Below are 20,796 nucleotides of genomic sequence, written 5' to 3' on the forward strand. Positions count from 1 at the left end.
AGTCAAGGGGCGGCTAGGTGGCACAGTGGATAAAGCACTGGCCCTAGAGTCAGGAGTACTTGGGTTCAAATCTGGTCTCAGACACTTAATAATTACCTAGCTGTGTGGTTTTGGGCAAGCCACTTAACCCCATTTGCCTTGCAAAAAAAAAAAAACCCAGGAGTCAAAGAGGGAGAAATTATATTCTGGACCTGACTGACAGCAATAAGTAATTAACATTTTCACTGCTAAAGGAAAAAAAAAAAGAAGTTTGTGATGAAATACTATTATTCTATTTAAAAGTGTGCTGAGTTTTAGGTTTTGCACCACAAAGAGTCAAAAGGGAGTCAGCTAAAAGAGAATGAGTCACCTAGAAGATTAATCTCATTGTTGGATGGGATAAATCAGGAAATGAAACAGTTTGCAGAGTTTTTGCAAAGTGTTTTTTTTTCTTTTTTTGTTAAGGGAAAGATCACAAGGCCAAGCAGAGCTGCTTAGAACAGCCCCATTCCACTGGGAAAAGGAAGTAGCACCTTATATAGGCAGATTTGAAACTAACTGGGTGGTCAGATCCAAAAGAAGCAGTCATTAATGAATCATTCCATGTTATTAGGGAAGAATGGTTCAAAGAAATAATATTAAATATTAAAATGTTATTTAATATTTTCTTAAATATTGAACATAATACTATATAATAATATGAATAATGTAATTTCATGTTAATAAAACACGTTTATCATAGTGTCTCATATATAGTAGGTGCCTAATAAATGTTTATTTCCTCCTTTTCTCTCCCCAGTAGAATGAGGATGTTCTAAGTAACTCTGCTTGACCCCATGATATTGAGCATTTTTATCACTCTTGAGAAAAGTCATAGTTGGTGTGTTTTTTCTTAGAGGAAGAGAAAAAGTTAGAAGCTTGGGTTGGGATTATATGGGATTAGAAAGATCTTGACAAATTTTTTGAAAAAACAAGCCATTTCCCAACTGACAAATGATCAAAGGATATGCAAAGGCAATTTACTGATGAGGAAATCAAAGCGATCCATAGCCATATGAAAAATTGCTCTAAATCATTATTTATTAGAGAAATGCAAATTAAAGCATTTCTGAGGTAGCACCTCACACCTCTAAGACTGACCAATGTGAATAGAAAGGACAATGATCAATGTTGGAAGGGCTGTGGGAGATCTGAGACACTAGTACACTGTTGGTGGAGCTGTGAACTCATCCAACCTCTCTGTAGAGCAATTTGGAATTATGCCCAAAGGGCAACAAAAATGTTCATTCCCTTTTATCCATCAATACCACTACTGGGTCTCTACTTGGAAGAGATGTTGAAAAGAAGTAAAAACATCACTTGTACAAAAATATTCATAGCAGCCCTGTTTGTGGTGGCAAAGAATTGGAAATCAAGTAAATGTCCTTCAATTGGGGAATGGCTTAACAAACTGTGGTATATGCATGTCATGGAACACTATTGTTCTATTAGAAACCAGGAGGGATGGGAATTCAGGGAAGCCTGGAAGGATTTGTAGGAACTGATGCTGAGTGAGATGAGCAGAACCAGAACACTCTACACCCTAACAGTAACATGGGGGTGATGATCAACCTTGAAGGACTCACTCATTCCATCAGTGCAACAATTGGGGATAATTTTGGGGTATCTGCAATGGAGGATACCATGTGTATCCAGAGAAAAAATTGTGGTGGTTGAACAAAGACCAAGGATTATTACCTTTAATTTAGGAAAAAAAAACCCTGATATTTTATGTAATCTTGCTATTTCTTATACTTTATTTTTCTTCCTTAAGGTTATTATTTCTTTCTCATCACATTCAATTTGTATCAATGTTTACCATGGAAACAATGTAAAGACTAACAGACTGCCTTCTGTGGGGGTGGGGGGGGGAAGCAAGAATAGGGGAAAAATTGTTAAACTCAAAATAAATAAAATCTTTAAAAGGAAAAAAACAAGAAGTAGAAAGGCCAGGAAAGTATTAAGGGAAAAAATTGATGAAAAAGTGGCCACATAAGTCCTCTGAACTCCAAATTACATTTATTTTAAAAATATAAAAAAACAACAAAAAAAGAAAGATCTTGACAGACTAGAACACTGGGGTGGAATAAGATGGACTTTAATAGGGATATATGTAAACACAGTCAGCAAACATTTGTTAAATGACTATAGGCACCAGGATAACCTGAAGCTATAAAATCAAGACAAGCATTTATTAAGCCCCTACTATAAACCAGATGCCCTGCTAAACCCTGGGTTTATAAAGAAAAGTAAAAGACAGTTCTGGCTCGCATGAAGCTCACAAGACTCATGGAGGAGACAATATTCAAGAAACTATGTACCTACAAGATATACACAGTACACCTACATCTAAATATCTGTATCTAGTTATTATAAATATTATATGAAATATATTTTTTCATTTTTTAAAGAAAGATTTTGAGTTTTACAATTTTCCCCTAATCTTGCTTCCCTCCTCCCACCCCCCACAGAAGGCATTCTGTTAGTGTTTACATTGGTTCCATGCTATACATTGATCCCAGTTGAATGTGATGAGAGAGAAATCTGTATGAAGTATATTTACATAGGACAAAGGAAAGGTGAGTTCAGTGTGAAAGTGCTAGCAATTGGTGGAATGGAAAAATATTTCCTCTGACAGAAGATGGAATTGGAGTTAAGTGTGGAAGGAAGCCAGGGAAAGTTAAGGCAGAGGTGAAGACAGAGTGAATTCCAGACATTGCAGAGAGCCAAGGAAAGGGGAGATGGAGTGTTATGTTTGAGCAACAGCAAGGAGGAGGTCAGTGTCACTGAATCACTGATTATATGGAGGATAGGAAGGCATAAGAAAATTGGAAAACCAGGATGGGGCATATTTAATGTTTGACCTTCATTATTGAAGAAGACCATGACATCAGGGAGGTGATGCCATGTCAGGCACATGAATTGGATTTGAGTGAAGGAGTGCTGTGTTAAGTCACCAGCCTCACTTTCTCTGGCAGAGCCATCTGGGTCCAGTGGCCAGATATGGATCAGGATGATTGTAGATGGTTCTGGATGCAAGGCAATCAGGGTTAAGTGACTTGCCTAAGGTCACACAGCTAGCCAGATTCAAACTCTTGTCTTCTTGACTCCAAGACCAGTGCTGTATCCACTGCACCACCTAGCTGCCTTTAGGATGGGATAGAGATGTGCAGTCAGCATGCATTTATTAAAAACTTACTAAGGTCTAGGAATACAATCAGAAGCCCTCAAGAAACTTACATTCTTTTGTAAAGAGATTTAGATGTCATGTAGAGGACTTTATATTTGATCCTGGAGGTAATGGAAATCCCTAGAGTGGATTGAGTAGGGATGGAGTTTGAAATGGGTTTTAGGAAGATTACTTTGGCAGCTGATTAGAGGATGGATTTGAGGGAAGAGAAACTTGAGGCAGAGATAGGCATTAGAAGGTATTATGATGTTTGCCTCAGTATCCCCAACTGTAAAATGAGCATCAGGGGGAAGTTGGGTAAATGGAGAGGAGGGAAGGTATAGTAGAGACATTGTTGTAGAGACATAGTAGAGACATAGACTAACTGCACATATAAGGTAAGGTGTCGAGAGAGAAAATGATTATGACTTTGAGGTTGTGATCCTGAACCACTGGGGGATTTACTGGTGACCTCAAAAGTAATAGGAAAATTAGGAAGAGGGGAAGGATTGGGAGTGGTTGTGATGTCTGTCCTGATTCAAAATAATCAACTTTGAAGATGGAGGAAAAAAGACAGGAACTCGCCCGAGGTCTCCCAAATTTCCCTCCAAATAACTTTAAGCAATACTTCAAATTCTGGAGAACCCACAAAAAGATGGAAGAAAACAAAATTTTCAGCCCAAGATAACTCGGAAGGTCATCTGAGTGGAGTTGCAGTCTAGTACAGGCTTGCTAGAGCAGAACCAGCCAACTAGCAGTAGGTCTTGGGGTCATTGAATCAGAGGAGGTAGCAGCTGCTTCTGGATCTCTCAGCCCATGAATGGCAAGACAACTGGTCAGAAGGAGATTACAGGGGTTTTCTTGCTTGTACTGGGAGCAGGACTGTGGTGCATTGTCCATACTTGGATTCAGGTTGCCGTACCAGAATGAAGAACAGCACTGACCCGCCAGAGCTTGGGAGTGTGGGGAGAATTATAGTCTGCAGGGAGAATGGGGTGCTCACAGTCCAGGTTGGAAAAGAGGGCTTGTGGTCATTGCAGACCAGAGCACAGGGCAAGGAAGTAGTAAACACATATCTCCCTAGATCATTCCACCTTGGAAGAGCTAAAACTTACAGAACCCCAGAGGACAGTATCAAGAAAGGTATGAAGCTTAGGACAGTACTCTCTCCACCCTGAGAGCAGAGTCCAACTTTAATATCAAGTTAAAAAATAGGCTAGAAAATAAACAAACAACAAAAAAAGAACCTGGCCATAAAAAGTTACTATGGTGACAGGGAAAAATCAAAACACAAACTCAGAAGACAACAAAGGCAAACCACTATATCCAAAACCTCAAAGAAGAATGTCAATTGGTCTCAGGTCACAAAAGAATTTCTGGAAGCACTCAAAATGACTTTTCAAATTCAATTAAGAGAAATAGATGAAAAAGTGGGAAAAGAATGAGAGTGATGCAAGAAAATTATGAAAGAAGAGTCAACAGCTTGGTAAAGGAGGCACAAAAATATTGAAGAAAAAAACATCTTAAAAACCAGGATAGTACCTAAAAAAAATAAATAAAAACCAGGATAGATTAAATTGTAAGAGGCACAAAAATCCACTGAAGAGAACTCATTATAAAGCAGATTTGGTCAAATAAAAAAGGCGATACAAAAACTCATTGAAGAAAATAATTCCCCCAAAATTAGGATTGGGCAAGTGGAATGACTCCATGAGACATCAAGAAATAATAAAACAAAATCAAAATAATGAAAAAATAAAAGAAAATAAGAAATCTTTCTCATTGAAAAGCAATTTTTCTCATTGAAAAAGCAACTGGCTTGTAAAACAGAACAAGGAAAGATAATTTAAGAATTATTCTACTATCTGAAAGTAATAATCCAAAAAAAAGAGCTGAGCTATCATCTTTCAAGAAATTATGAAAGAAAACTGCCATAATATTCTAGAACCAGAAGGAAAAGGAGAAATGGAAAGAATCCACTTGAAAGAGATCTTAAAACAAAAACTCCAGGAAATATTATAGCCAAGCTCCAGAATTCCCAGTTCAAGGAGAAACTATCGCAAGCAGTCAGAAGGAAAGAACTGAAATCTCATAGAACCACAGTCAGGATAACACAAGACTTAGCAGCCTCTGCATTAATTGAATATGATATTCTGGAGGACAAAGGAGCTAGAATAGCAACGAAGAATTATGTATCAAGTAAAACTGAGTATAATCCTTTAGGGGGAAAATGGATTTTCAGTGAAATAAAGGCTTTTCAAGTATTCCTGAAAAGATCAGAGATGAAAACAAAATTTTATTTTCAAATACAAGAATTAAAAGAGGCATAAAAAGGTAAACAAGAAAGAGAAATTATAAGGGATTCATTAAGATTAAGTTGTTTACATTCTTACATGAAAAGATGATACTTGTAATTCCCAAGAACTTTCTTATTATTAGGGCAGTTTGAAGGAGTATATATACATAGAAAGAAGACAGGGGAGTGAGTTGAATGTGATAAAATGATATCTAAAAAAATTAAGTGGTGAAAGAGGAAGGGACTAGGAGAAGGGGAAAGGGAGAGGCAGAATGGGATAAATTATCTCACATAAAACAGGTCTGAAATAGCTTTTATAATGTAGGGGAATATGAAGGAGATTGGGAAGAGTGTTTAAACCTTATTCTCATCAGAAATGGCTCAAAAAGGGAATGACATACACATTCAATTGGTTGGAGAAAATCATATTGCTTTATAGAAAGGTAGGAGGGGAATGGGATGAAAGAAATGGATGCAGGTGATAGGAGGGATGGAATAGGTAGCAGCAGCAAAATTCTTTTGAGGATGGACAAGGTGAAAAGAGAGAGATTAGGATAAACAGGAGGAAATAGGATGCAGTAATCATTTGGGTGAAAAAAATTTACAGCAAGTTTTTCTGATAATGGCCTCAAATATTTGGAGAACTGAGTCAAATTTATGAAAATATTTATGAAAATACACACCTTTCCCCAAATGATAAATGGCTAAAGGACATGAACAGGAAGTTTTCAGATGAAATATTCAAGGCTATCAATAATCATATGAAAAAAATTGCTCCCAAATCACTATTGATTAGAGAAATGCAAATTAAAATGATTCTGAGGTACCATCCCACATTTATCAGACAAGATAATGATGGAAAAGAAAAAATGATAAAAGTTGGAGCAGATGTGGAAAAATTAAGACACTAACACATTGTTGGAGGAACTGTAAATTGATTCAATCATTCTGAAAGAGCAATTTGGAACTATGCCCAAAGGGCTATAAAACCATGCACACCCTTTGATCTAGCAATACAACTCCTAGGTCTGTAGTCCAAAGAGATAGAACAAAAAAGAAAAAGAAAAAGTCCTATATGTCTACAAATATTAATGGTAGCTCTTTTAGTGTTGACAAAGAATTGGAAATGGAAGGGACGCCCATCAATTGGGGAATGGCTGAACAAGTTGTGGTACATGACTGTGATAGAATACTATTGTGCTAAAAGAAATGATGAGCAGGATGCTTTTCAGAAAAACCTGGGAAGATGTACATGAACTGATACAGTGATATGAACAGAACCAGAATGACATTGTACACCATAACAGAAATATTCTTAACAATGATCAACTATGAATGACAGCTATTTTCGGCAAAACAATGATCTGAGACAATTCTAAAGGACTTATGATGAAAAATGCTATCTAGAGATATCAGAAAAAGAACTGATGGAGTCTGAATGCAGATTGAAACATATTTTGCTTTTTTTATTTTCTTATTTTTTGATCTGTATTTTTTTCATAACATGAATAATGTATGTTCTTTCACATGACTGCAATCTGTATCAAACTGCTTGCTTTGTTACGAGGAGGTAGGAGTGAGAATTTATAAAAACTTATAAAAAGAATATTAAAACTGTTCTTATGTGTAATGGGGAAAATAAAATATTAAATAAATATAATATATATATAATATTAAAAAAAGATTCTTGACACTCAGGAGGTGGATTTGCAAAAAGGAATAAAAAAATGAAGTTAAAAAAAATTTAACTTCAGAAGTACAAGATGGGAGAAGCTTGGTTAGGATTTGTCCAGAAACAAACAAACAAAAAACATTTAGCATTTTCAGCAGCCAATAAGTTCAATATGAATCACAAGTATGAGGGGGCTGCTGAAAAAAACACAATTCCTCCTTGGGCTGCATTGAATGGGCACAACTTCCAGGAAGAGCAAGGTGAATGACTACACTGTCCAGAATGAACCACTTTTGGGGTACTAAATTTAAGAAAGGCAACATTCCAGGATGGCCAAGGCTCTCAAGGTCACTCTCATGTGTAGATCATTTCCTTAGAGGAAAAAGAACTGTCTTCAACTCTCTGAAGGGATGTCAGAATCAAGAAGGCAGAAGAGTTCCAAAGAAGCAATGTTGGCTCAATGATATTAAGAACATGCCCAGTGGGCAGCTAGGTGGTGCAATAAATTGAGCATTGGGCTCAGGGTTAGGAGGACCTGAGTTCAAATCCAGCCTCGGGCACTTAATAATTGCCTAGCTGTGTGACATTGGCCAAGTCACTTAACCCCATTGCCTTAAAATAATTTTTAAAAAAATCGAGAGAGAGAACATGCCCAGAATGAGAGCTGTCCCAGAATGGGATGGGAGCTGGTATTGGTGAACTCCTTGACAATGACTCTACTCCAGTCCTCTTGACTGTCAGAGAACTTTTTGCCACCATGCTGGACTGAGAATCTTCCTCCTCAACAGATACTTTTTTTTTTTTTTAGTCTTTGCAAGGCAATGGGATTAGGTGACTCGCCCAAGGCTGCACAGCTGGGTAATAAGTGTCTGAGGCCGGATTTGAACTCAGGGACTCCTGACTCCAGGGCCGGTGCTCTATCCACTGCACCACCTAGCCGCCCCCAACAGATACTTTTTAAGAGTTGTCTCTCCCCCTTAGAATGTAAGCCTATTCAGGGGCTCTCATTCTTTCTGTTGGTATATGTATCAGAATATAGACTAGAAAACTGGTATACATTAAGTGCTTAATAAATGCAAGCTTGCTGCTCGTCTTGAAAGAGAGTAGGATTGGTCTAAATGGCTATGCTCAAACAAAGGCTGAATGACCAGTGGTTGGAGACTACGCTTACTCAAGAACAAGTTGGACTACAGGGATTCTGAAAGGTCCTTCACGAAGCCGAAATTTTGAGCTTCTCAGCTGGGCGGCCTTCTCCCAGAGCATCATGGATGTGGAGTCCCAGTCCTCTGCCACGGCTTCAGGGAGGGTGCAGCCTGGATCTTATCATCCAAGGTGTCAAGGGAGGTGGAGCATAGGTCTAGCTTGCTATGGCATCATGGGAAATGTAGTCCTCACTCTTCCAAGCATCGTGCTTCATTTTGGAGGTGTAATGGCCATGGAAGGGGCACTCCCAATCCTAACCTCAGAGCCTAAAGTAAACTTGGTTTGAGCATTCTTGGCTCTCTCCATTCCTTTTTTCCTTTCCTCCAGACCCTGGCTCTCTAGGACTTCTTCCATGGCCTCCCCAGGGCCCAGATACCCTTCCTGGGGGCAGTGCCTAGAGACACGTTGGAGCAGTCTGGCCTTTACTCAGTCATCTCCAAGGTCGTTCATCATTCATTCAATGGACGCTTAGCCTCTGACTTGGAGGACCTGGGTCTTCTATGGAGTTAGCACTGGTGGGAAATGAGGGCTTTAGACTCTACAATCCATACAAAAGCTTTTGCTTAATACCAAACATTAAATTAGGAGGGGAGGTTGGGGATAGGGAGCAGATGGGGGCTGGGTCATGCCCCCTTGACAGGGATCAAGTTCATAGTCAGCAACGAGAAAGACAGGCTGAATATGAGTGAGGTAGGGAGAAGTCCGGGTCTTGCCCCACTCCCTCGGGGGCTGGCATCCCGGGCTGCATCATTGCATTGATTGTCTGAACAGCAGAAGGTTTCTGGCTGAGCCAGGTCGAAGAAGATGGCAGCCAGATGGGGAGTCTCGCACCAGTTGGGGGTCACGCAGCCTCGAACAGTGTAGCCAGGGCCCCAGTGTTCTGTGGTGAAGCAGAGGAGGAAGGGGAAAAGAGGGGTCAGTAGCTGTGTCTGACTTTGCCCGGGCTCCTTCAACCTCCTAACTGCCTGGGTATGGCCTTCCATGGGATCCTGTCCCAGCCTGGGATTCAACCCTGTCCTGGGTGTCTGGGGATGGAAATTGTGTGTGTGTGTGTCTGTGTGTGTGTGTGTGTGTGTCTGTCTGTCTGTCTGTCTGTATGAGAGTGGTGGGGTGTGAGTATGGATATGGAGCCTGGGTCAGTGTGACTGTGTGTAGGTGTGGAGGACAGTGTGGGGGAGGATAAGAGTGTGTGTGAGTATGTCTATATAAGTGTGTGTGAGAGCATGTGTGTCTGAATGTGTATTTGTATGTGTAAGTATGGCTGTATGAGTGTGACTCTATGTGTGTGTGTGTGTGTGTGTGTGTGTGTGTGTGTGTGTTTGTGTGTGTGTGATGGGGCAGTTTAAGTGACGCAGTGGAGAGAGCACCAGTCCTAGAGTCAGGAGGGCCCGAGTTCAAATGTGAACTCAGACTCTTAATTACTTAACTTTGTGACCTTGGACAAGTCACTTAACCTCATTGCCTTAAATAAATAAAAACAAACAACAACAACAAAAAGAGAGTATGTATGTGGGAATGTACCCGAGTGTGTGTGTGTGTGTGTGTGTGTGTGTGTGTGTGTGTGTGTGTGTTGGGGGGCTCTCTGTAGTCTCCATCTTCCATCTCTCTCTAGGACTTCCTCCCTTCTCATGATATAGGCTATGCGGGACCAGGTGACTGTTGCCGTCCTTTCTCAGTCTGAAGTCCTATGATTCTGTGAGTCTCTAAACCTCCCTTAGAAGGTCACAGGATCCTGTTTGCTTAGGGGTTCTCTGGTCCAGGTCCTCACTTAACAGAGGAGTCAACTGAGGCACATAGTCATACAGCTGAGAACTCTCAGAGACAGGATCTGAACTGAGGTCTTCCTGATGACGAGTCCAGTACACTATCCACCGAACTTTCCATTCTGGGAAGTCTCAACCCATAGGATGTTCTGCCTTTCTCCCCCCAAATTCCTGACTCAGTTTCTCCATCTTATAAGGAAAGATTTGTACTGGAAGATCTCTAAAGGCCTGCTCTGCCCTCTGTCCTGAGTCCTTCATGTTCCCTTCCCCAGGGGGATCCGCTAGCTTTTCCCAACCTGAACTCCCCTTCCTCATCCCCAGGAGGAGGAGTCCTTACGGTGGGTGCCGGTGGCTTCGAAGCACTTATTCATAGGACCCCGACAGGCAGTGGTAGTTGTCTCCTCCGGGGAGCAGCCGTGGGTCCCGTTCCCCTCGCAGCTCTGGCAACTGAGGGTATTTGGGGGATGGTCGGAAAGTTTCATCACTGGTGGGTAATGAGGGAGAGAGGGAGATCAGATGGGTCCTTGAGCCCTCTGGAAGCCAACTCCCCAAATCTCCCAGGCCCATCCCTTCCCTCCTGAAGCTTAGTCATTCCCTGCAATGACCCAGGCCAGCCTGAGCTTCCTCCCTTCTCCCTCCTCCTTCCCTTTCAACCTCCCTTCTCTCTCTTCTTTATCCTCCCTTCTACCTTCTCCTCTTTCCTTCCTCCATTCTTCCTCCTCCCTTCTACCCCTTTCTCCTCCTTCTCCTTCATCCTCTTCCTCCCTATTTCTCACTCCCCCCTCCCTCTCATTCTCCCTCCTCCTCCCCTCCTCCCCTTTCTTCTCTCTCCTCTCTCTCCTCCCTTCTCCTTCTTCCTCCCCCATTCTCCCTCCCATCCCTCCTCCCATCCCTCCTCCCTTCCTCCTTCCCTTCCTCCCCCCGGTCCCTTCTCCTTTCTCTCACTTGGGCCACGGATACACTGGCTGGAGTTGCAGCACCTCAAGAAGAGAAAAGTGATGTTGTTGTAGAAGCCCAGAGGGCCCGGGCAGTCAGGGAAGCTCCCACAGCCACGCACATAGCGTTCATCCGAAGGGCCCACTGTGGACGTCACATGGGGAAAGGCTCAGTGATGGCGAGGAGGCGAAGGAGAGGCTAATCTGGGAGGGCCACCCATGGGGGCCTCCCCTAGGGAGGGGGCTTCCCCTGGGGAGGGGGCCAGGGGTGGTTGCTGAGTTCACCTTCAAGACTGCTTTGGGTGATCCGCTCCAAGCACTGGTCCATGGGGTCCGGGCAACGGAGGATCTGGCTCCGACCTCGTTCACAGCTCTGGTCAGAGGAGGCGCACGACTGACATTCGAGGGTCCGAGCCCCATGGAAAGTGGGCAAGAGATCTGAATTGGAGGAAGGGGAAGGGGATAACTCTTTTAATCCCAGGTTGGGGGGGGGAGAGAGAGAGAGAGAGAGAGAGAGAGAGAGAGAGAGAGAGAGAGAGACAGAGACAGAGACAGAGACAGAGAGACAGAGAGAGAGAGAGAGGGAGACAGACAGAGACACACACAAAGAAACAGACAGAAAAGCAGATAAAAATACAGAAAGAGACAGAGACAGAGAGAGACAAATTGAGAGACAGAAGAACAGAGACAGGGACAAAGAGCAGCAGAGAGAATGGAAACAATAATGAAAACAGAAAAAGGTAGTTGGCAAGGGCTCCCCCTTTTACAGTGGGTGGCTCAGGACCCAGAAGCCCCTCCTACCCCTGCCCTCCAGTCCCCCTATTCCTTCTGTCCCAGTTATACTCCCTCTGGCCTCTGTCCTGATGGTTCCCAACTGAATCTTTTATTCTTTCCCCTTCTCATCTGGAGCCTGACTTGAGCCTTTGAATTCCTCATTATTCAAAGACTTTCTGAAGCTCCATCTCCCAGGAAATCATTCTCCACAGACCTTCTCTAACACATCAAACCCCACACCTGCAGCAAGGGAATTTTTCTAGCTCTGACTTTATATGTTTTGTAACTTCCCTGACCCTAGGGTCTCTTCTACCTATGGTCTAAGTTCTAAGGTCCTTCTCAGATCTGACCACTTATGTTCTGAACTCTAAGGTCCTTCCCAGTCTTGTCATTCCATGTTCTAAGGTCCCTCCCAATTCTGCCATTCCATAATCTAAGATTCTTTCCATTTTGACAATCTACATTTTTTTTCTTTTAAGGTCCTTCCCAGTACAGGTTCTAGGTTCTAAGGTCCTTCTCGGTTCTGACCACTTATGTTCTGAATATTAAGGTCTCTCCCAAGTCCTGCCATGCCATGTTCTAGGGTTCCTCCCAGTTCTGACAGTCTCTAGGTTCCCTTCCAGCTATGACAGTCTGTGTTCTGTGTTCTAAGATTCCTTCCAGGTCTGGAGTTCTCCTGCACTGACTCCTCCTCCTTCCTCCCCCTGGAATGACTCAGGGCTGGCTGGTCAGGGTTCCACTCACAGAGATCTGGTTCATTGCAGAGGTCAAAGTCACACACAGTCTCCTTCAGCATGATGATCTCCTCGTTTACTCGGTAGGACATGGAGCTGTTGTCTTTCCCAGTCACAGTACAGCCTTTTATCACCACCTCTAGTTCCTGGCCTCCTAGGGGAATAACATATGCACAGGGCATGCCTAAGCCCTTGCAGGGTGATCTCAGCCTCCCTGAAGTCCAGGATCCTCTTGGTAGCTCACCCAGAGGACACTGGCATTTGACACAAGACTTTCCATCCTTCACTTATTTCTCTGATTGGAAGCTTCATGAAGGCAGGTCCTGTGGCAAATATAGTACTTTGTACACAGTAGGTGTTTAATAAATTGCTCTGGGATAATAACAATAAACTAGCATTTATGTGGCACTTTAAGGGTGGTTGAACACTAATATTTCATGTGATTCTCACAACAATTTTGGGAGATAGGCACTATTATCCCCATTTTATAGATGAGGAAACTGAGGCACAAAGAGTTTGGGTCAGGATCACACAGCTGGGAAGTGTCTGAGGCCAGATTTGAAGTCTGGTCTTGCTGATTCCAAATCCTGCTCTCCGTCGACTGCACCACCAGATGAATGAACATCTTATCTTAGTAGACACAAGGGCAGGGAGTTATCTTACTAACTTTTAGGGTCTTCTTCAGTATGAGTGCATCTCAGCCCACAGTCAGTTTGTGGACTGAATGAATGAATAAATAAAGGTCTCCTCTCTGTCATGGATTGTGAGTTCCATGATGGCTGGGGTGGTTCTAGCCAGAATCCATATCTCTTCTAGTCCTGAGCATGGGCTCCATCCATAGTAGAGATGTTCAATAAACAGATGTTGAAATGACTCAGAAATCTATTCAATGGGGAGGAAGGAAGCATGTGTATTTGTATGAGTTAGGAGAGGGAGCCCAGATACGGAAAAGGTTTCAAGCCAGGTCCTAGAATGGGTCTCAGCTCATGTCTCCCAATCATTCATTCAAGTCAATTACAATCATGGGGCCACTTTTGACCTTCACCCCCTGATTTGACTGAAATGTGCTAGCTGCCAATTAAGAGCAGGTGACCAGGGAAAAGGAAGGATTCTGTAAAGAAAATAAACAAGGGCTTCAAGGTTAGAATAAAGGAGGAGAGGATGTGAAGAAACCAAGAGAAATCCTGATCTGTGTCAGGCTGGTGGGAAGACTTAACAAAGGAGAAACAGACAGTCATGTAATGGGTGGGAAGCTTTCCTTCTACAGGAATCTCTCTATGGGGAAAATGACCTCTTGGGTTTCTAGGAATGAGAATGTGCCTCCTTAGGGTGATTCAGGAGAGAAAAGCCAGGAAGGAAGGGAGAAGAATGGTGGTTGATGTTCCCTTTTGAGAATCTTGCCAGGATGGCTAACATTCAATGATGTAGGTAAGCTGGGAAGATTTCTATAGAGTGAAGGGAACAGAAGATGACTACAGAGAGATAACAAGATAGTAAGAACCCAAGAACTCTGAAAGACTTCAGAACTCGGATCTACATAATGAGAAACCATGACTCCTGAAGTCTGATGATAAAGGTGATACCTACACCTCCTGAGAGCGAGCGAATGGGTTCAAGATGCACTGTTGGTGCATGGAGGCTGTAGAAATGTATTGTGCTAGACTATTAATATTTGTTGCAAGGCAACGATCAGAGACAATTCTAAAGGACTTTGATGGAAAATACCATCTATATCCAGAGAAGGAACTTTAGAGTCTGAATGCAGACCAAAGAAATCTATTTTCAATTTTAAGTTTGTTTTCTGTTTTATCCTCATGGTTTTTCTTACTTTTTGTCTTCTTTCACAACTTGATTAATATGGAAATACATTTATAATCTATATTAGATTACTCACTTCAAGGAGAGAGGGGAGGGAGAAAAATGTGGAACCTTACAAAAATGATAGTTGAAAACTACCTCTGCGTGTAGTTGGAAAAATAAATTTATTACAGAAAAAAAAATTGTTACAAGGGTTTTTTTCTTTTTAAAAAAATTCAAGGGAGGGGAAGAAACCTATTCACTGAAAAAATAAAATAAAATGGGTGGAGAAACTATATGGCAGGGAAGGACAGATACTAAAGAATGAATAGGTGGACCACTCTCCAGGATAGATGAGGTCATGGTAACCAACAACAGAATGCAAGTCAGGCTTCTCAATTTGGATTTTGCCTGTGTTCTTTGACAAGGAATACCCCTTGTAAACCTCAATGGACAGACTGAAGATGAAAGTTTATACTAAAGAAAAATAAGGAGAGAGAAACTAGCTACTCCTAAGGAAGTCAAGTTCCCTGAATGAGATGAGTCTCAAGTATTGAACAGAATGGTGAGTTGGGATGGCCCTGGCTAATGGCGTGTTCATGCTAATATAATGCACGATAATAATTAACTAAGAACTAAGATCTAAATGACACTATACTGATATTATCTTACCTATTCCTCACTCTGGAAGGTAGGAGTTATTAAAATCCTTATTTTACAGATGAAGAAAATGAGGAAGGCAGAGGAGAAGTGGCTTGTCTAAGATCACATAGATAGGAAAGGTCTGAGGCAGAGTTTGAATACCAGACAGCCGATCTGGAGATCCATCCACAATCCAATTCTAGTTGCCTCAGGGACAGCTAGGGTCTCTGATGACCTTGATGGTCTGTGTGATGTGGTGAGAAAAGTAGATTTGGCATCAGAAGGAGTAGATTTGAATTCTGTCTCAGCTGTCCTTTAACTAGTAAATCTTGGCCAAATCATGTCCCAATCTAGGCTTCAGTTTCTTCATCTTTAAAATAAGGTGACAGAATTCTGAGATCCCTAAATCCATGAGTCCATGGACACTGAACCAAAGGTAAGTCTACTACATTTAACAAAGTCTATTAAAGGCTATAAAGGGAGGGGAAAAAATCAGCTAAGTTTAAAATGATCATCCAAGCTTTTGCCTGCCAAACATCTGGGGGGCTTCCTGGACTGTCAGGGTAAAGATGAGTCAGTAGTGTGAGGTGGCAGCCACAAAAACCAATGGGATCCTAGTTTGGATTGGTCTGGCTTCCAGAGAGAGGGAGGTGATGGTCTGTCTCACCCTTAATTGAGACCATATTTTGGGTAGGGTGTCTAGATCTGAGCACAAAGACAGTGAGGAATGTTCAGTGGAGGAATTGAATGTTCACCAAGATGTGAAGGTCATTGAATCATTGACATATGAGGATCAGATGGAACTGGGAGAATTGATGGATCTGGGGATGCTTAGCCTAGAGAAAAGACTTGGTCAAGTATTCTGAAAGATTGTCATGTGAAAGAGGGGATTAGATTTGTTCTTTCTGGCCCTGGAGGGCCTGAGAGTAAGACTTCAGCTCTTGTACAGAAAAACCTCCCAACAGTAGACATTTCTCAGTAAAATGGAATTCCTCTGGTGACAATAGTTCAATCAATCAATAAGCATTTATTAGTCACTGTCTGTATTTTCTTTTAGGTTTCTGCAAGGCAAATGGGGTTAAGTGGCTTGCCCAAGGTCACACAGCTAGGTAATTATTAAGTGTCTGAGACCGGATTTGAACCCAGGTCCTCCTGACTCCAGGGCTGGTGCTTTATCCACTGTGCCACCTAGCTGCCCCACTCTCTGTATTTTTTTAAGGCACTGGGCTAAATGCTGAAGATGCAAAGAAAGACAAAAATTCTCCAAAACCAAAGCACCAAGTCAAACCAAACAGTCTCTATCCTTGAGGAGATCATAGTCTGATGTGAGAATTCAACATAGAAATAACTATGTACATATAAAAGATATTTATAGGGTAAATGGAAGGTAACCTTAGTGGGGGGCTTGAGGGGGTGGAATAAGAGATCAAGAAAGGTATCCTGTAGAAGGAAGGATTCGGGTTGAGTCTTGAAGGAAGCCAGGAAATGAAGGTGAGGAGGCAGAGCATTTCCAGGTATGGTAGACAACCAGTGGCAAGTTTGGAGGAGGAATGGCTTGTTGGTAGAACCACATGGAAGCCACTGTCACTGAATTGTAATGTGTGTGGTGGTAGGAAGACAGGAAGGAGGGGGAAGTGCCAAGGTCATTTTTTATTTTATTTTATTTTTTTAGATAGAATGACTTGTTCAGGGACACAAAGTTAGTCAGAGTCCAAGATAAGTTATGATCTTAGGTTTTTCTGACTCTATATTCAAGGCTTTAACTTAGAAAGGTTTAGAGAAATCTCAGATTGGGAAGCTCAATAGGGAAGGAATCTGGAGAGGAGAAAGACAACAAGAAGAGAAACATTCCAGGATGTCATGAGGGGAGGAGGGAGAAAGGAAGAAGCAGAGAAAGATCCAGGGTCCAGAAAATTATGGGGGAGGCAGGTTGGAATGCCCTAAATATTTTATTAGTATTTCTTTTCCGGAATAGGTCCTTTCAATTTTTGACATTCTGTGAGGCAAATCTAACTCTAGGAATAATGTGGAGGTTTTAGTAGATTGGAAAGGACTCGTTACCACTCTGGAACGTTAGAACTTTTTGAAAAGGGGCCATCTAGATTAAAAAAAGGTAGCACTATTTATTGATTTGAATATAGGAGGAAATTGGGCGGCTAGGTGGCACAGTGGATAGAGCACCGGCCCTTGAGTCAGGAGGACCTGAGTTCAAATCCGGTCTCAGACACTTAATAATTACCTAGCTGTGTGGCCTTGGGCAAGCCACTTAACCCCATTTGCCTTGCAAAATCTCTAATATATATATATATATATATATATATATATATATATATATATATATATATGAGGAAATTAGGGGGAAGCAAGATGCAGATTTTTCAAAAAAGAGACTAATCTGCTGAAATAGTAGACAGTGGTGATGCAGTCCTATATGGACCATCCATCAGCATAGAAGGAAAAAGATGAGATGTTTAGGAAGCAGTTTTTTGGTCTGTCATGGAAAATTACCGCAAAAGTTAGAGGAAGTAGAAATTATGGGTTCCTCCTAAATTGACTGTCCTTTGGATCTGGGGATACTCTCCTTCCTCATCTCTGCCTCCTTCCTATTAGCATTCTCCTTGAACCCCTACAATTACGTCAGACCTAACATGTTTTTCTCTAGGTACACGTTGTTTTGTTCTGAGGACACTAGGTGGCACAGTGGAGAGAGGACTGGACCTGAGTCAGGAAGACATTTGTCCAGCTGTGACCCTCTCTGTGGCTCACTTTCCTCATCTGTGAAATGGAGATATTAGAACCTGCCTTCCAGATACTGAGAATCAAATGAGATCTTTGTAAAGTGCAAGCCTTGCAGCTAGGAAGTGGCCCCTTAAGCAACTCCTTTCTCTGAACTTGAGAATAAATGGTGTTCTAGGCCAGACATGTTATGATTCTATATAAAGGTGGTGTTTACAGACCAAAGGGAGGAATCCAGAGAGAGGGAGACACGGTGATTAGAGAGAAGAAAATCAGTGATGGAGACAGGTTGGGGAGACAAAGTCTAGGAACTGGCAAGGAACCAGCCCATTTTCTGAGACAAGTCAGACAACCCCAGTGAAAAAATCTGGGTTCCGATTACAGTTTGCTGTGTGATCTCTTTGGGCCTCAGATTTTCCATCTATAAAATGGGAGGTGAAAGGGATGGGTAATGTCTTCCAGGTCTACATCCTGGGTCTTTTTTTTCTTTTAGGGATCTAGGTGGTTTGGGGGCCTGTAGGAAATTTAAGAGAGATAAAGCTTCTACCCTGCCCTCAAGGAGATTCTAGTCTGACACAAGCTCCAAGAATGAACAAAAGATGGCCTCATTTTTTAGGGTTTTGCAAGGCAATGGGGTTAAAGTGGCTTGCCCAAGGCCACACAGCTAGGTCATTATTAAGTGTCTGAGGCCGGATTTGAACTCAGGGACTCCTGACTCCAGGGCCGGTGGCCTTTTCCTACAGTGGATTCCAGTTTTTACAAAATGAAGCCCCAAGGGGCAGGGTCAAACCAAAATGGTCCCCAGCCCGGCTTCCTCTACCCCCGCCCCCACTTTCATCTCTGGATTCTGCGATCAAGGTCCTCTGTCTCTAAGTGGCTCTGTCACCTGGGGTGTGTCCTTGGAGCCCCCCGGAGAAGCTAAGGGCCCTGGGAGACTGTCCGGTGCGCAGGGCCCTGCTTCCCGGGGGGCTTCCGGAGCTTGCCAGCCCCCTGCCAGGGAGGAAAGGGGCCAGCTCGGCCGGGTCCCGGCCCTCACCTCTCCGGCGGTTGTAGTAGAGGGTGGTCCGGCACAGCTCCTGTCCCGGGGGGCAGGTTTCGATCTCGCAGTCCCCGTTGCTCTCGCAGTGGTAGCAGCGCAGGCCGGAGGAAACTGCGAAGTCCGGGGGGCGAGGCTGGTGAGGGAGGCCCCCCGGCCGGGCCGGCGCCGGCGTCTCAGATTCGGGCTCCGCCCCCCAGATCCCAGCGCGGCCCCCCACTCTGTCCCTGCCCCCCGGAGCTCCGTCCACGCCTGCCACGAAGTTCCTCCGCTCAGCCCCGGTGCCCCATCCCCGCCCCGCTAGATGCCAGCTGCCCCTTTGGCGTGGTTTCTCACCCCAGTCCTCACCTTGTCCTTCACCCCGACTCTCACCCCCTCCGTGCCGGCCCCCGGCTCTCCCCTGGACCCTTCCTCACGGACCTCCACCTCGACCCCCCCCCCCCGTCTCTTCTCCCCCAACTGTGGGTCCCCTCTGGTGCCTTACTCATCCAGGCAAACGCGTTTCCCCCCGGTTACTCATCCCCCCTTCCCTCCGGGGGCTGCTTCCTTCCCGGCACCCCCCCGCCCTCCAGCTGGACTAAGTTCCTCTAATCGAGTTCCCCCACGGAGGTTCCATCTTCAGTCCCTCCCCCCCGGGGACCCCTTCTTATTCCCATGCTCCATCTCTCCACCAGCCTCCTTTCTCTTCCAGAAAAGCTCATCCACCACCCAATTCGACCACTTTCTCCCTGTGACAACCCGGATCAGTCACTTCCCCTCCTTGGGCCTCAGTTTCCTCATCTGGAAAATAAGGGGCTTGGATTAGATGGCTTCCAACCCCAGATCTAAGATCCAGAATCATTTTTCAGCAGACGAAAATGAGACCCCTGAATGAGGACCTGCTTGTCCCCAAGTATCTGTTTCGACTTGCCTTCTTCCCTTTTCCTGCCGTTCTCCTCTCCTTCTTTCATGTTCAGTCTCTGTCTTTAGGGGCTTCCTCTATTTGTCTCTCTGCCTTACTTTGCCCCTTTCTCCCAAACTCCAGAATCCCTTTCCCAGACTCCTACCTTGAACCTGGGCAGCGGCCAGCGACAGGAGACACAGGGTCAGCGCCCTCATGTCCAGTTAGCTCTCCTCACCAGGACTGAGCCAGGGAAGATTTGTTCCCACCCCTTAAGGGAGATTTCAACATCACTCTTGGGGCCAACTCCTCTCTGAGGCCCCAGGAACTCCCTCTCCCCGCCCTCCCCGCCCTCCCCACCCCGATGGCTAATTCCTTAGCTCTGGGGTGTGTCTTTCCCTCTCCATCTGTCTGTCGGTTTTGGTACGTTCCCCTTTTCCATGTCTGTCTCTACTTGTCTCAGTCTCTTTCCATCTAAGATTATTCTGTCTCTGTCTCCCTGTCATTCTGCGTTTGTCTCTCCAGAGTTCTTTCCCCCATCTTTTAGCTTGTCTTTTTCTTTTCCTGTGTACTTTCTCCATCTCTGTGTCCACTTGTGCCTCTCTTTCCCTGCATTTCCTTGGCTCTAATTTTCTTGCAAGGCAATAGGACTTGCCTAAGATCACACAGCTAGGTAAATTTTTAAATATCTTTTTTTATTAAAAATAAATTTTAAATTAAAACTTTTTTTAAGGTAGAATTTGAACTGGTGTCCTCCTGACTTCAGGGTTGTTGCTCTCTCCACTGTGCCACCCGGCTGCCACCTTTGACTAGATCTCAATCTCCTTCATCTTTCCCCCCCATGTCTCAGTCTCCATCCTTAAGCTCCACTAGTCTCTCCCTAATTTCCCAATCTGATTTCTTGCACCTTTCTCTCCTCTCAACTTTTGTCTCTCAGTCTCCATCTAACTTAGCCCTTTATTTCTTAGTCTGTTTCTTCCTCTCTCTTCATTGTTATGATAAAGCCCTGAGCCTGGAATCAGGAAGCCCTGTGTTCAAATCTATCCTCAGACACTTCCCAGATGTGTGTGACCCTGGAACAGTCAATTTATTTGTTTGCCTCAGTTTTATTAATGTAAAATGGTAATAACAACACTTAGTT

General features: G+C 43.5%; 1 protein-coding gene across 1 annotated transcript; it reads right to left on the reverse strand.

Moving 5' to 3' along the window:
* Positions 1–5,640: 5,640 nt before the first annotated feature.
* PLAUR (plasminogen activator, urokinase receptor) lies at positions 5,641–19,899 on the reverse strand. The gene is given in 8 exon segments (XM_074219437.1): positions 5,641–9,002; positions 9,005–9,238; positions 10,459–10,605; positions 11,067–11,201; positions 11,342–11,494; positions 12,575–12,718; positions 18,776–18,889; positions 19,822–19,899. Coding segments are annotated over 8 exon segments (1,047 nt in total). The 5' UTR covers positions 19,874–19,899; the 3' UTR covers positions 5,641–8,934.
* Between the last annotated feature and the right edge of the window lie 897 nt (positions 19,900–20,796).

This window comes from Macrotis lagotis, chromosome 1 (genome assembly GCF_037893015.1).
Source record: "Macrotis lagotis isolate mMagLag1 chromosome 1, bilby.v1.9.chrom.fasta, whole genome shotgun sequence".
NCBI lineage: Eukaryota > Metazoa > Chordata > Mammalia > Peramelemorphia > Peramelidae > Macrotis > Macrotis lagotis.